This window comes from Equus quagga, chromosome 17 (genome assembly GCF_021613505.1).
Source record: "Equus quagga isolate Etosha38 chromosome 17, UCLA_HA_Equagga_1.0, whole genome shotgun sequence".
Classification (NCBI taxonomy): Eukaryota; Metazoa; Chordata; class Mammalia; order Perissodactyla; family Equidae; genus Equus; species Equus quagga.
In genome coordinates this window covers 27,080,071-27,093,949 of record NC_060283.1, presented here as the reverse complement: position 1 = coordinate 27,093,949, position 13,879 = coordinate 27,080,071, and the positions used below count along the sequence as shown (strand labels likewise).

The following is a 13,879-nucleotide window of genomic DNA, read 5'->3' as shown; positions in this document are numbered from 1 at the left end:
GTCTTACATAACCACGGTACAATGATCAAAATCAGGAAATTTAACGTTGATACAATATTACTATCCACAGTCCATATTCCATTTCACCAGCAATTGCCTCAATAATGTCCTTTATAGCTTTTTTCCTCTTTTTTCTTTTTTAGTCCAGGATCCAATTCTGATCACAATTGTGTTTAGTAATCAGGTCTCTTTAATCTTTAATTTGGAACACTTCCTCAGCCTTTCTATGTCTTTCTTGACCTTTGTATTTTTAAAGAGTAAATGCCAGTTATTTAGTGGGGGTCCCTCAATTTGTCTGATGGGTTTGATGTCTGATGATGTGTTTGGGGCAGGAATACTACATTAAGCGAAGTCATGTCCCAAGTGCTGAGTGTGTCTTGTCAGTAGGCACAGATGTTGGCTTGTCCCATTATTGTGATATTAACTTTGTGTGGTAAGGTGGTGTCCACTGTAAAGTTGCTATTTTTCCTTTTGTAATTAATAAGTAATTTGTTTAGAGATACTTTGAGATTATGTGAATAATACATCCTCTTTTACAATCATCACACAGCCCTTGAAGCCAGGCACTGTCGTAATCATATCACAGATGGGCAGACCAAGGCACAGAGAGATTTTATAACTACCTCTTGCTCAAGGTCACACAGCAGGCAGTAGTGGCAGAGCTGCATTCTGACTCTGAGCCCAAGCTCTTGACCACTGCTCTGTGCTGTTTGACCTTGCTGGGAGATGACTCAAGCGCTGTGGCCCTGGCAGGTGCTGATCGGAAGCCAGCTCCCCCACCCGTTCGGGCTGACCCTCTATGGAGAGCGCATCTATTGGACTGACTGGCAGACCAAGAGTATACAGAGCGCAGACCGGCTCACGGGGCTGGACCGGGAGACCCTGCAGGAGAATTTGGAGAACCTCATGGACATCCATGTCTTCCACCGCCGGCGGCCCCCAGGTGAGCAGCCCTTGACCTGCACTGGCTTCTCCTCAGCCTTCCTCTGCTGTAGTCCTCTCTATTGACCCCCTCCTCCTACCTACCCAGTGTCCACACCATGCGCTGTAGAGAATGGCGGCTGCAGCCACCTGTGTCTTCGGTCCCCAAATCCAAGCGGCTTCAGCTGTACCTGCCCCACAGGCATCAACCTAATGCCTGATGGCAAGACCTGTTCACCAGGTGAGTGTAAGCATCAGAGACCTGGATAAAGCCTCTCTGGGAGGGGCAGTGACTCTCTTCCTTCCTTGCAGATGGACTCCCATGTGGTCTGAGAAACCATGAGTCCTGGTCCTTCCAGGGGCTTAGGGGAGAGACAGAGCTTTTAGAAAAGAGAAGAGGTCTGGGAGAGAGGCCCAGGGGAGCAGGGAGACAGGATCGGAGACAGAGTCCAACTCATTTTTACAGTGTCTTCATGCATATTAGAAAAAGATGCTTCTGTCTCAGGCATCTTACTTTCATCTATTGGAAAATTGTCATAATATACCGATTTGGTTAGACGAAGTCACTTTCGTTCCATCTACCACAAATTGGTATAATAAATATTAAAACATATGATATCTACAATGTAGTGGTGTCCCCCTCGGATGTGGCTCTTTCATGAGTGCATGACCAGCACAACCTATGTGACAACCTTCATTGGAGGTTCCCAGAAGCAGGACCAGGCTGCCCAGATGTTGGGAGTCAGTGTTTCTCCCTAGGGGGGCTACATGGTAGGCTGATCTTGAACCCTAACTTCCTAGGGAATTTGAGTGAGAAAGGAGCTGTGAATTGTGCCTCCCAGGTTATGGGAAAAGCCCTCTTTATCTTAATTTCACGTGGTGTTTCTTAAACTGCATGGTAGAGGGTCCTTCGAAGAGAGTCACTTCTGTAATATTAATAAAGAGCTGTCATTTATGACCATGTGTCAGACCCAATGCTAAGTGCTTTCTGCATATGATCTCCTTAATCCTGCAGCTACCCTGTTATTGTCCCCATTTTGCAGATGATGAAACTGAGGCTTAAACAATTTAAATAACTTGCCCAGGGTCACACAACTAGAAACTAACAGAGCCAGTGCATGAACTTCAGTTTGCCTTACTCTAAATCCTCTTAATGGCTGTGCTAGGGTGACTGTCCTCTTTCCTTCTCTCCCCACCTGGGCAGGCATGAACAGTTTCCTCATCTTCGCCAGGAGGATAGACGTACGCCTGGTCTCCTTGGACATCCCTTACTTTGCTGATGTGGTAGTACCCATCAACATTACTATGAAGAACACCATTGCCATTGGAGTGGATCCCCAGGAAGGTCTGTGTGGCCCCCCCTTCCCACCTGGCCTTCTGTCCTTGCCCTGCAGCAACCGCCGTCCTTCTCTTCCCACCCCCTTTGCCTCCTGCTAGAGCCTGGCAGCTCCCCATTCCCTCTGGCACAGCCCCTGCCCATGTTTCTTCAGCACTTTCTCTGGTTGTGAGGGCATGGCTTGGGCCTTTCTCTCTCTCTCTGCCAAGAGTCATCCCATTATGACATTTCTACATTTCCCTTGATTTCCTCTGCTAGGGGGTACAGAGTTCTCAGACATGTGCTGGTGTCTTAGGACAGGAGTCAGCTTTGTGTATTCCTTTGGGGGAGGCAAGCGTCCAGGCTGAGCCAAGCCTTTCCTTTCCAGGAAAAGTGTACTGGTCGGACAGCACGCTGCACAGAATCAGCCGTGCCAATCTGGATGGCTCACAGCATGAGGACATCATCACCACAGGTGGGTCTTCCTCCCAGCCCGGGGACCATCTATCTGGCTACAGAGCTGGGGAAATAGCCCATCTGTTTTAAGGCAGGAGCCAGTGTGTTCTCTTGACTTCCTGCAGGGCTGCAAACCACAGATGGGCTCGCAGTGGATGCCATTGGCCGGAAAGTGTACTGGACAGACACGGGAACCAACCGGATCGAAGTGGGCAACCTGGACGGGTCCATGCGGAAAGTGTTGGTGTGGCAGAACCTTGACAGCCCCCGGGCTATTGTTCTGTACCACGAGATGGGGTGAGAGGTGGCGTTGTGGCTCCGGGCAGCAGGATGGGCCAACAGCTCAGCTGGGGCTATGGACGGGGTGACGCTGGGCAGTGGAGAGCAAGCACACTTCACAGGGACACCGAGACTGGCCTCCCTGGGGCTGTTTCACTCCCTTGTGACTTCTTTCAGGGTGGCAGTGTAGTGTAGAGATTAAGAGCATGAGCCTTGGAGGCGGAAATCCAAGATTCACCATTTTTTAGCTGCATCTGTCACTTTGGGTCCAGTATTAAACCTCTGATCCTCATCTTCCTTATCTGTAAACTGGAGGTGATGGTGACAATGCATGCCTTGTGGCCCTTGTGGGGATTAAGTGAGATAATGCACGGGAAGTACTTTTTTTTAGTTGTAAAAAACAGAACATGAAATTTACCATCTTAGGCGTTTTAAGTATACAGTTTTGTAGTGTTGAGTAAATTCACATTATTGTGAAACAGATCTTCAGAACTTTTTCCTCTTGCAAACCTGAAACTCTGTACTCATTAAAAGCAACTCCCCTTTTTGCATATAAAACACTTCTCACAGTGTTTGGCATATTGTAAGTACTCACAGTATTCAGGAGCTGTGGGAATAACCAGCTAGTATTCTTCCTTGCCCAGGTTCATGTACTGGACAGACTGGGGGGAGAATGCCAAGTTAGAGCGGTCGGGAATGGATGGCTCAGACCGTACTGTGCTCATCAGCAACAACCTAGGATGGCCCAATGGACTGACTGTGGACAAGGCCGGCTCCCAACTGCTCTGGGCTGATGCCCACACCGAGGTGAGGGTCCTGCTCCTGCTGCTTCCTAGAAGCCTAGAAGATGGGAGAAGCCTGTTTGGGATCTCCCCTGAGGGCTCCCACCCTCAGTGATAGCCACCCCCCCCTTCCCCACCTTTTCCTTCCTCTACAGCGAATTGAGGCCGCTGACCTGAATGGTGCCAATCGGCACACGCTGGTGTCACCTGTGCAGCACCCATACGGCCTCACTCTGCTCGACTCTTATATCTACTGGACTGACTGGCAGACCCGTAGCATCCACCGCGCCGACAAGGGTACTGGCAGCAATGTCATCCTGGTGAGGTCCAATCTGCCAGGCCTCATGGACATCCAGGCTGTGGACCGGGCACAGCCACTGGGTAAAAAGACCCCTGGGGCTGGGAGTGAGAGCCTCTGGCTTTCTGGGAGTATTTCAACATCAGAGCTATAGCCAGAATACAGAGATTCCTTTATAGTCAGAGAGATAGGGACCCGCCTAAGCCCCCTTCCAGGATCAGGCTGTGTTCCCCCTGGGTACGGCTGGTACTACAACTGCATGATGCTGTCACCTTCAAAGGACTCCTGGAGACACCCCTGCTCCTTCTAGCTCATCCCTGCCAGGCATCGAATCCTGTCATTTAGAATAGCAGAGAATCAGGCACAAGAAACTGGAGCCTTTGTAAGATTCAGACAATATTCCAGGCTGGGTATCCAAGCTCGTCCTCCTCTCTTTCTCATCACCAGGTTTTAACAAGTGCGGTTCAAGAAATGGTGGCTGCTCCCACCTCTGCTTACCTCGGCCCTCTGGCTTCTCCTGTGCCTGCCCCACTGGCATCCAGCTAAAGGGAGATGGGAAGACCTGTGATCCCTCTCCTGAGACCTACCTGCTCTTCTCCAGCCGCGGCTCCATCCGGCGTATCTCACTGGACACCAGCGACCACACAGATGTGCACGTCCCTGTTCCCGAGCTCAACAATGTCATCTCCTTGGACTATGACAGTGTGGATGGAAAGGTCTATTACACAGATGTGTTCCTGGATGTTATCAGGTATGCATGTCGCTGGAACCCCCAGAGGGCGCAGACCTGCTTCCCATCCCCGATGGGTGAGGCTGTGGTCTGTGTCAACCTCAAATGGACTGAGTGATTCGGCAACTCGGACAGTGAGTGCTCATCTTGACTCGTTCGCTTTGTAGTGTTATCACTTGCAGGAGAGTTTCAAACTTTTGGGTTTTTTTGCTATTTTAAAGATTAGTAGAAGCTCAGTATGTAAAACAAACAAACAAGTAAACAGATAAAGTCGTGCTGGGGACCTGGAACCTTCTTCCCTTACCATCGGGCCCTGTGGGAGCTCCATGGATAAGACGTTGATGAGTAGGCTGTGTAGTTAAACTGTGTATCTGTATTATAATACAGGAACCCTGGCCAAATGCCAAGACTTATGGTTGTTCACAAGGTTATACTTTTTTAAAGAATATTTCTTGGTTTATTTTAATTTTTATTATTCTTTCAATTTTTTTGCCCCAACACAGCTGAGGAATGTGATGCCCTGCCACCAGTAAGAGAGGTTTGCCAGGGCAGAGATTCTCACGTGGAAGAACAGGACTCTTCCCTTTGGTTCTCCATGAGGGATGTTTTAGAATCTCTTGCTGGGGGCAGGTGGGCGTATGTAGTTTAGAGAAGTCCCCCACGTGTTTGTGACATGCCCCTCATCCTGAGGTTGAACTCCCTGGTGTAGGACTTCTATGAAAACACACAGGCAGCTTTTGAAAAAGCTGCCTTTCTTAGAATCACCACCGAGCAAGGCTTGTCTCTTCGTTAAAGTATACGGGGAATTATTAACCTGTCTTCTTGTAAGACATGGACCCACATGCTCCCCATTGATGGCAGGAAACACTGCACTCCAAAGGATTTATCCATTAATTCTGCAAATATTTTGAATACCCACTATATTAGATGCTGGGGGATGTATGTACAGATAGTTGGTCTCTTCCGCTATGGAGCTTACACGGTAGTGGGAATCCAGTTATGGAATCCTAGATTAAAGGGGTTTCAGCCTACTGCTGGTCAGTCTGGTCAGTCATCCAACCCTGGGCTGTTCCCCAAGGCGAGCAGATCTGAATGGCAGCAACATGGAGACAGTGATCGGGCGTGGGCTGAAGACCACCGACGGGCTGGCAGTGGACTGGGTGGCCAGAAATCTGTATTGGACAGATACGGGGCGAAATACCATTGAAGCCTCGAGGCTAGACGGTTCCTGCCGCAAGGTGCTGATCAACAACAGCCTGGATGAGCCTCGGGCCATTGCTGTTTTCCCCAGGAAAGGGTAAGTTCATGGCCAGCAGAAAAGAGACCTGGGGAGAAGGACTTGGTGAAGAGGCCCTTGGAGGATGCCTTGTACATATATATTTTTTTAACTACTTTTTTTTTATTAAGATTATGATAGTTAACAACCTTGTGAAATTACAGTTGTACATTATTATTAGTCATGTTGTAGGTACACCACTTCACCCTTAGTGCCCTCCCCCCACCCCCCCTTTCCCCTGGTAACCACCTATCAGTTCTCTTTGTCTATATGTTAACTTCCACCTATGAGTGGAGTCATACAGAGTTCGTCTGTCTCTGTCTGGCTTATTTCACTCAACATAATACCCTCAAGGTCTATCCATGTTGTTGTGAATGGGATGACTTTGTCCTTTTTTATGGCTTAGTAGTATTCCATTGTATATATATATACCACATCTTCTTTATCCAATCATCAGTTGCTGGGCACTTAGGTTGGTTCCATGACTTGGCTATTGTGAATAATGCTGCTATGAACATAGGGGTGCATGGAACTTTTGGAATTGCTGATTTCAGGTTCTTAGGATAGATACCCAGTAGTGGGATGGCTGGGTCATAAGGTGTTTCTATTTTTAACTTTTTGAGGAATCTCCATGCCGTTCTCCATAGTGGCTGCACCAGTTTGCATTCCCACCAGCAATGTATGAGGGTTCCTTTTTCTCCACAGCCTCTCCAATGTTTGTCACTCTTGGTTTTGGATATTTTTGCCATTCTAACAGGTGTAAGGTGATATCTTAGTGTAGTTTTGATTTGCATTTCCCTATGATTAGTGATGATGAACATCTTTTCATGTGTCTATTGATGCCTTGTATATTAATGGTATCTGTGTGTCACTTGTATTTTCCCAACCCCCGGGAGCCCTCTTCCAATGCCTTGGTGATGATGGCACTTTTGTGTCTCAGGTACCTTTTCTGGACGGACTGGGGCCACATTGCCAAGATTGAGCGGGCGAACTTGGACGGCTCTGAGCGGAAGGTTCTCATCAACACGGATCTGGGTTGGCCCAATGGCCTTACCCTGGACTATGATACCCGCAGGTGGGACCCCTGTCCCAACAGGCTCCTGGAAATCGGGTAGGCAGAGGAGAGGATGGTTGAGATGGAAGCAGTGAAAACAAAAAGACAGGAAGCTCCTTGGTAGGTGGGAAGAGAAAGCAGGGAGAAGAATGAGGAATTCTTAGGGCAGGGGTTGCTAAATCCAGCCCTCAACCCTCAGGTGGGTTTTGTTCATCTGGTTTCCATCTTTTTAACTTGAGTGCCTTTAGCAGAGCACATCCTCTGGCTGAACCGCAGGTCCCACCACCCGCTGTCCATCTAAGGGCTGATTCTTCACCTTTGTTCCTCTCCTGATCCCTTCAGGCACTGAAATGTGCAACTCCTGGTCTAGATAAAAATGCCAGAGGGCAGGAGAAGAGGGTGAAAGGAGTCTGAAGCGGTCAGCTCCCCTTTCTGCCCTCAGAAGAAGGGAAAGGAGGCAAAGTCACCAGCAGGGTTGGTAGAATGCTCTCTTCCGTTCACCTCAGTGAGGTCCTTGTAGACTGAGTCTTCTCTTGAAGAGCATTTGTAAGAATTTGGGCTTAGATTCTTGGGTAGGAGTCAAAGAATAATCAAGTTACCCAAGATGAAACTGTGTGGGGGCTCCCACGAAGTCACTAGACTTTCTACCCCTCCCCAGAACAGCCCTGGCCTCCCCTCTCAGGAGTCCCCAACTTCCCCTCTTCAGCTTCAGGGCTCACAGTGCCCTCTCATCAAGGGTGCGTCTTGACTGCTCACAGCACCTGCCACTTCAGCTCAGGAGGGGACAGAGAGCCCCTTAGGGGGAAGGGCTGGGCTTCCTGGCAAGCATTTTGAGCAGCCACCCTTCTCTCCTTTTCTTCACAGGATCTACTGGGTAGACGCACATCTGGACCGGATTGAGAGCGCTGACCTCAATGGGAAGCTACGGCAGGTCTTGGTCAGCCATGTGTCCCACCCCTTTGCCCTCACTCAGGTACTGGCTCAGGAGAGAGGTAACTAAACCTCCTTGATGGGGGTGATTCCTTGGGGTTCTAAGTCAACAGCCTCAGCCCTGGGTGCTACTGAACTGGTGTGCTGTGGAAACTCGTTTTAGGGGTGCTTCCTGTACACTGAAGCCTTGCCACCGCGTGCTCTGCTATTCTTGCCCCACCACTCCCATGTTCTAGCATTCAAAGGAGTGGCTCTCAGTAGTGTACAGCATCAGCTGTGGAGCTTGTTAAAATGCACATTTCTGGGCCCTGGATATAAAGAATCTGCTTCATGAGAGTTGGGCCCAGGAACATGTATTTTAACAAGTTCTCCCATTGATCCTAATGCTGTGGTCCCAACGTCTGAGCTCAGGCAGCTCATATAGCGGGAGTAGGGTGGAGCAGCTAAGATCCAGAGTCTGGAGGCAGCTACCCAGTCACTAAGTGTTCACTGAATACCTCCAACGTGCCAGCTCTGTGGGTGCAAGTTCTGCCTGTGACATTAAGTAATTGTGCAACTTTAGACAAGATACTGAACTTCTCTAAGCTTTGTTTACCTATAAAATAAATGAGTTTAATAATAGTATACTTCTGGGGGCTGGCCCAGTGGTGCAGCAGTTAAGTACGCACATTCCGCTTCTCAGTGGCCCCGGGGTTCACCGGTTCAGATCCCAGGTGCGGACATGGCACTGCTTGGCAAAAAGCCATGCTGTGGTAGGCGTCCCATGTATAAAATAGAGGAAGATGGGCATGGATGTTAGCTCAGGGCCAGTCTTCCTCAGCAAAAAGAGGAAGATTGGTAGTAGTTAGCTCAGGGCTAATCTTCCTCAAAAAAAAAAAAAATAATAGCATCCTTCTGAAATATATACAAAGCATTAGCACAGTATCTGGCACTCAATTCGTATTATTTCTAGCCATTTTAATTATTATTAGATGTCATTTTTGAAAGCTCTAATCCTATAAAATCATTTGGGGAAGGGAAAAAGAAGGGCTACCAAGCCTGTGGCCAAAACAGGCATTCTCAATCTTTGTCCCTTTTTTTTACAAATATCCACTCTACCTATGTTCTGTCTTATATCCTACCAGCCAATAAGATTTTGTCTGGCTTTACTTAATGATAGGCGTTTTTTTCCCCCATCCTCTGACTATGCAACTACAGGGTAATATTAAATATGTTTGGTTTTTTTTTTTGGAAGATTAGCCCTGAGCTAACTACTGCCAATCCTCCTCTTTTTGCTGAGGAAGACTGGCCCTGAGCTAACATCCATGCCCATCTTCCTCTACTTTATACATGGGATGCCTACCACAGCATGGCTTTTTGCCAAGCAGTGCCATGTCCGCACCCGGGATCTGAACTGGTGAACCCCAGGCTGCCGAGAAGTGGAACGTGTGAACCTAACCACTGTGCAACCGGGCCGGGCCCCATAAATATTGTTTTTCAATCTATAAGTTTCCCCTGGGGTTGCTGATATATCCCCTGGGGGTGGGAAGGGAACCGCCTTCATTGCCCCTTCACATCCCTGCTTTAGAATCTCAGCATCCCTGCATTAGAAGGCAGCTGCCCACAGACGTAATCAGAGCATTTGGGCCAGGGCTCTGAGTGAAGGGCCCAGAAGAACAGGGATCTTAGAAGAACCCCCCAACTTATTTCTATTTGCTGGGCACAGAGCTCATTTATTCACTGAGCCTCTCAGTCAACTGACTGATGACTAAGTGTTAGGTGCTGGAAGTAGAGAGATGAATGAAACACATTCTTGTCCTCAAAGAACTTAATCTGGCAAGGAAGACAGACATGTAAACAAATGACCATCAAGTATCAAAACTCACTTGTAGAAGTGAGGACAAGGCACAGAATAGCGTGGAGGAGAGAATGGAAAACTCTGCATAGATTGGGGGAGATTTCCTGGATGATGTCATATCTGGGGATACCCAGAAGTTGACCTGGTGGTAAGAGACGAAGAGGGCATTGCAGCAGAGGGGATGCACGTGCTGAGGCACGGAAGCTGTACCAGGGTCAGACTGTTGAATATTTACCCTTTCTTGTGTTTCTCTATTGAGTAGCAGGACAGGTGGATCTACTGGACAGACTGGCAGACCAAGTCAATCCAGCGTGTTGACAAGTACTCAGGCCGGAACAAGGAGACAGTGTTGGCCAACGTGGAAGGACTCATGGATATCATTGTGGTTTCCCCTCAGCGGCAGACAGGTGGGCTCCTGGGTCCTGAGCCTACTTCTTTTCCATCAGTGGGGTTCGTTGGTCACCCCAAGGACTGTTAATGACCAAGACAATTAGAGCCACAGGAGAGCCCTTTGGTTCACATTTTAAGCTCTTAGACCTTTGCAGCCCCCTGTGGTTATACCCCTCCTGCCCTACTATCCCTGGGAGGGGGGTAGCCCTGGATCGCCCCCTCTTTGAGAAGTGTCAAATTGGGAGACCTGACTCTGTCCCAGACCAGACACGCACCTGCTTTGCCCGCAGGGACCAATGCCTGTGGTGTGAACAACGGTGGCTGCACCCACCTCTGCTTTGCCAGAGCTTTGGACTTTGTGTGTGCCTGTCCTGATGAGCCCGATGGCCAGCCCTGCTCCCTTGGTGAGTTGGAATGAATGGCCCCCTGGAACAGCAGAGCCCGTGGAGGGGTGGGGGATCAGCAGCCTCAGCTTTGTCCTTCTGGATTGGATCCCCCTCTGGAGCTCTTATGGCAGAGGGCCTGGGAGCAATGAGTTTGTTATTTACAGTATTAAGAAGGGCCTCCAATGAGGATGCCTAGGATTAGGGCAGCTAAAAGGGTGCTGTGTTAAGTTCTCCAGATGCTGCTCTTGGACCATATGTCGAGATTTTGGGCCCCAGTGGCCCACTCCAGTCCTCTTTTTCTCTCCAGTACCTGGCCTGGTGCCCCCAGCTCCCAGGGCGACCAGCATGAGTGAAAGGAGCCCAGTGCTACCCAACACACTACCTACCACCTTGCGTTCTCCTACCACCCAGATGCGCACATCTCTGGAGGAGGTGGGAGGAAGGTAGGTGGGCCCTTTGGTTCAAATCACCATCCCCTGCCAGCAGAAGACCATAGTCCTAGCTTGAGCATTCTGGGAGAAGGAGGGTGGATCACGTCATTAGCTATCAGTCCCTGCTATTTGGAACTGGAGAAGATGTTTAGACTTGTAGATCATTGCAAATGATTCTCTTTTTAGCTCTGAGGGCAAGAAGCTTTAAGAGCAGCTTTAGAGAGAAATCGCTCAGGAGGAGTTTCCTCTTGGCATTCCTCCTTCCTTTCTTTCTGTGACATTTGCTCTCACATAACAGGTTTAGCATATGGTCTCGTCCTACAGTTTACTTAGAAGTCCCACCAAGTTATAATGATCTCTAGGCTGTGACTTTATCACTTGGAACCTCCCCAGGAATGTGATAGCCTCAGCTTATAATGACTTGTAATACTCAAACACATATGCATGTATGTGTGTGCATGTGCACACACACACCATTATTAGACAAGCAAGCATAACCATGAATGGTTCTAAAATCAAGTATAAAATATTATAGTTCATGAAATTGAAGGTGCTGTCAATTTGAAGTACATCCTGATTTAGGAGATTAAACTGAAAAAATGACTAACAGCAATTGTGAGATGCCATTGATAGTAAGACACATTTCTATTTCAGAGATGTTAGAATATAGAAAAATGCACATCTTAAAATTGATGAAATATGATGTTACATTCAATTTAGAGAAATTCTTCTTTTTTTTAAATTTTATTTTTCCTTCTTCTCTCCAAAGCCGCCTGGCACATAGTTGTATATATTTTTAGTTGTGGGTCCTTCTAGTTGTGGCATGTGGGATGCCACCTCAGCATGGCCTGACGAGTGGTGCCACGTCTGCACCTGGGGTCCGAACCTGTGAAATCCTGGGCTGCCGGAGCAGAGCGCGCGAACTTAACCACTCAGCCATGGGGCTAGCCCCGAGAAATTCTTATATTTTTTATTTACACTTTGCAAAATATAATCTGGAACTACAGATAGGAATAAAGAAATATGTACATATATCTCCATATATAATTACTCTTAATATTTTTTATTTGCTATATGTATATATTGTGAAATGATTACCACAATCAGTTTAGTTGACAGCCATCACCACACATAGTTACAAATTTTTTTTTCTTGTGATAAGAACTTTTAAGATCTAGTCTCTTGGCAACTTTCAAATAGGCAATACAGTATTATTAATGATAATCACCATGGTGTCAGTTATATCCCCAAGGCTCACTTATCTATAGCTGGAAGTTTACACCTTCTGACCATCTTCACTCATTTCACACACCCCCCCCCCCCACCTCTGGCAGCCACCAATCTGTTCTCTGCATCTATGAGTTCTTTTTTTTTTTTCTAAGTGAGATTGTACAATATTTGTTGTTCTCTGTCTCACATTTCACCTGGCATAATGCCCTCAGGGTCCATCCATGTTGTCACAAATGGCTGGATTTCCTCTTTTATAGCTGAATAATGTTCCATTGTATACATATACCATATCTTCTTTATCCATTCATCCCTTGATGGACACTTAGGTGTTTCCATATCTTGGCTGTTGTAAATAATACTGCATTGAATCTTTTCGAGATAGTGATTTCATTTCTTACTCTTACTATTTTGATATCTATCTTTCCAGACACTTTTCTATTAGAACAGTTTTTTTCATTATAATATACTGGTCTCTTTATTTTTAATATCAACCGTAGCTTAAAAGATAATTAACACTTTGTTTCAAGTCTGAAAGCAGAAACATACTAATAATCCCAAATAAGAACTCTAGACTAATTGGCCCTAAAATTTTAAGATATACACATGATCAAATTCATTCTATATGCCCCATTTTCTCTTTTCTGAAGGCTTTATATGGAAAAGCAAACACCCAGATATAAACGTGTACCTTTCTCACTAACTTTTAAGTACTGTCCATTGTTATTAATCTGATTTTCTTTAGGTGTGTTTAGAAAACTTTTGAACCCTACTCAGCTGTTTTCTTACTGTCAGAGTTCTATTTGAACACTTGATGCATTGTGGTTTCAAATGCTCTTACAAGTAGCTTTTTAGGAGATGCCTTTAATTGCCTGCTCATAATGTGCCACAAAGAAATTACCTTCTTAGCATTTCAAGTTAGTTCTCGGGGCCCTCCCTTTGGATGTCTTGCATATTCCCTTGTGAAAGAATGAAGGGAAGAAAAACAATTTTGTTTTTCAAGTTCTAATTAGATCTTGTGATGATTTTTATCCAATCAGAGGGTTGCTTGGCTTGTAGCTTCTTCCAACTCATCCTGGTAGTTGAATAAAGCCACTATTGATGTCCTTATTATTCTTTCAGCAGACTTCCAGCTCCCTCCCAAACCTGCTTCTCCTTTTTAAAGAGTACATATTTTAAAATCCATTGAAACATGATATAGCATCTTGAAGACAGTGACTCACACTGATTGCCCTGTGTTTCCTGGGCCTGCTGTCTCCGTGCTTCTGGTACCTCCCGTCTGGTACACGCTCACATCGGAAAGCCCCACTCCCAGGCCTGTCACCCTGATCTTCACAGGACTTTCCCCCTTTCCTAGAGGAAGGCAAGATCTTTGTCAAATACAAGTAGCCTTCACATTCAGTTTTCTGTGCCCCACAGATGCTCTGAAAAGGATACCCAGCTGGGCCTCTGTGCACATTCCAATGAGGCCGTACCTGCTGCTCCAGGTAAGCCCTGAGTGCCCACCTGTTTTGAAAAAGAAGGTGGAAGGAATCTGAGTCTCCACTGATAGCTTCCAGAACCTTCA

At 47.0% G+C, this 13,879-nt stretch overlaps 1 protein-coding gene across 1 annotated transcript in view; it reads left to right on the top strand.

Annotated features, from left to right (window-relative positions):
• Nucleotides 1–13,879, top strand: part of LRP4 (LDL receptor related protein 4) — a 52,334-nt gene that overhangs the window by 26,968 nt on the left and 11,487 nt on the right. Inside the window, exons 21-35 of the mRNA XM_046644928.1 lie at nt 754–943; nt 1,031–1,162; nt 2,126–2,266; nt 2,625–2,711; nt 2,818–2,989; nt 3,616–3,778; nt 3,909–4,134; nt 4,499–4,802; nt 5,860–6,078; nt 6,998–7,132; nt 7,976–8,084; nt 10,141–10,285; nt 10,559–10,672; nt 10,962–11,097; nt 13,732–13,799. Coding sequence (XP_046500884.1) covers nt 754–943; nt 1,031–1,162; nt 2,126–2,266; nt 2,625–2,711; nt 2,818–2,989; nt 3,616–3,778; nt 3,909–4,134; nt 4,499–4,802; nt 5,860–6,078; nt 6,998–7,132; nt 7,976–8,084; nt 10,141–10,285; nt 10,559–10,672; nt 10,962–11,097; nt 13,732–13,799 — 2,341 coding nt within the window. The remainder of the gene's footprint in view (nt 1–753; nt 944–1,030; nt 1,163–2,125; nt 2,267–2,624; nt 2,712–2,817; nt 2,990–3,615; nt 3,779–3,908; nt 4,135–4,498; nt 4,803–5,859; nt 6,079–6,997; nt 7,133–7,975; nt 8,085–10,140; nt 10,286–10,558; nt 10,673–10,961; nt 11,098–13,731; nt 13,800–13,879) is intronic.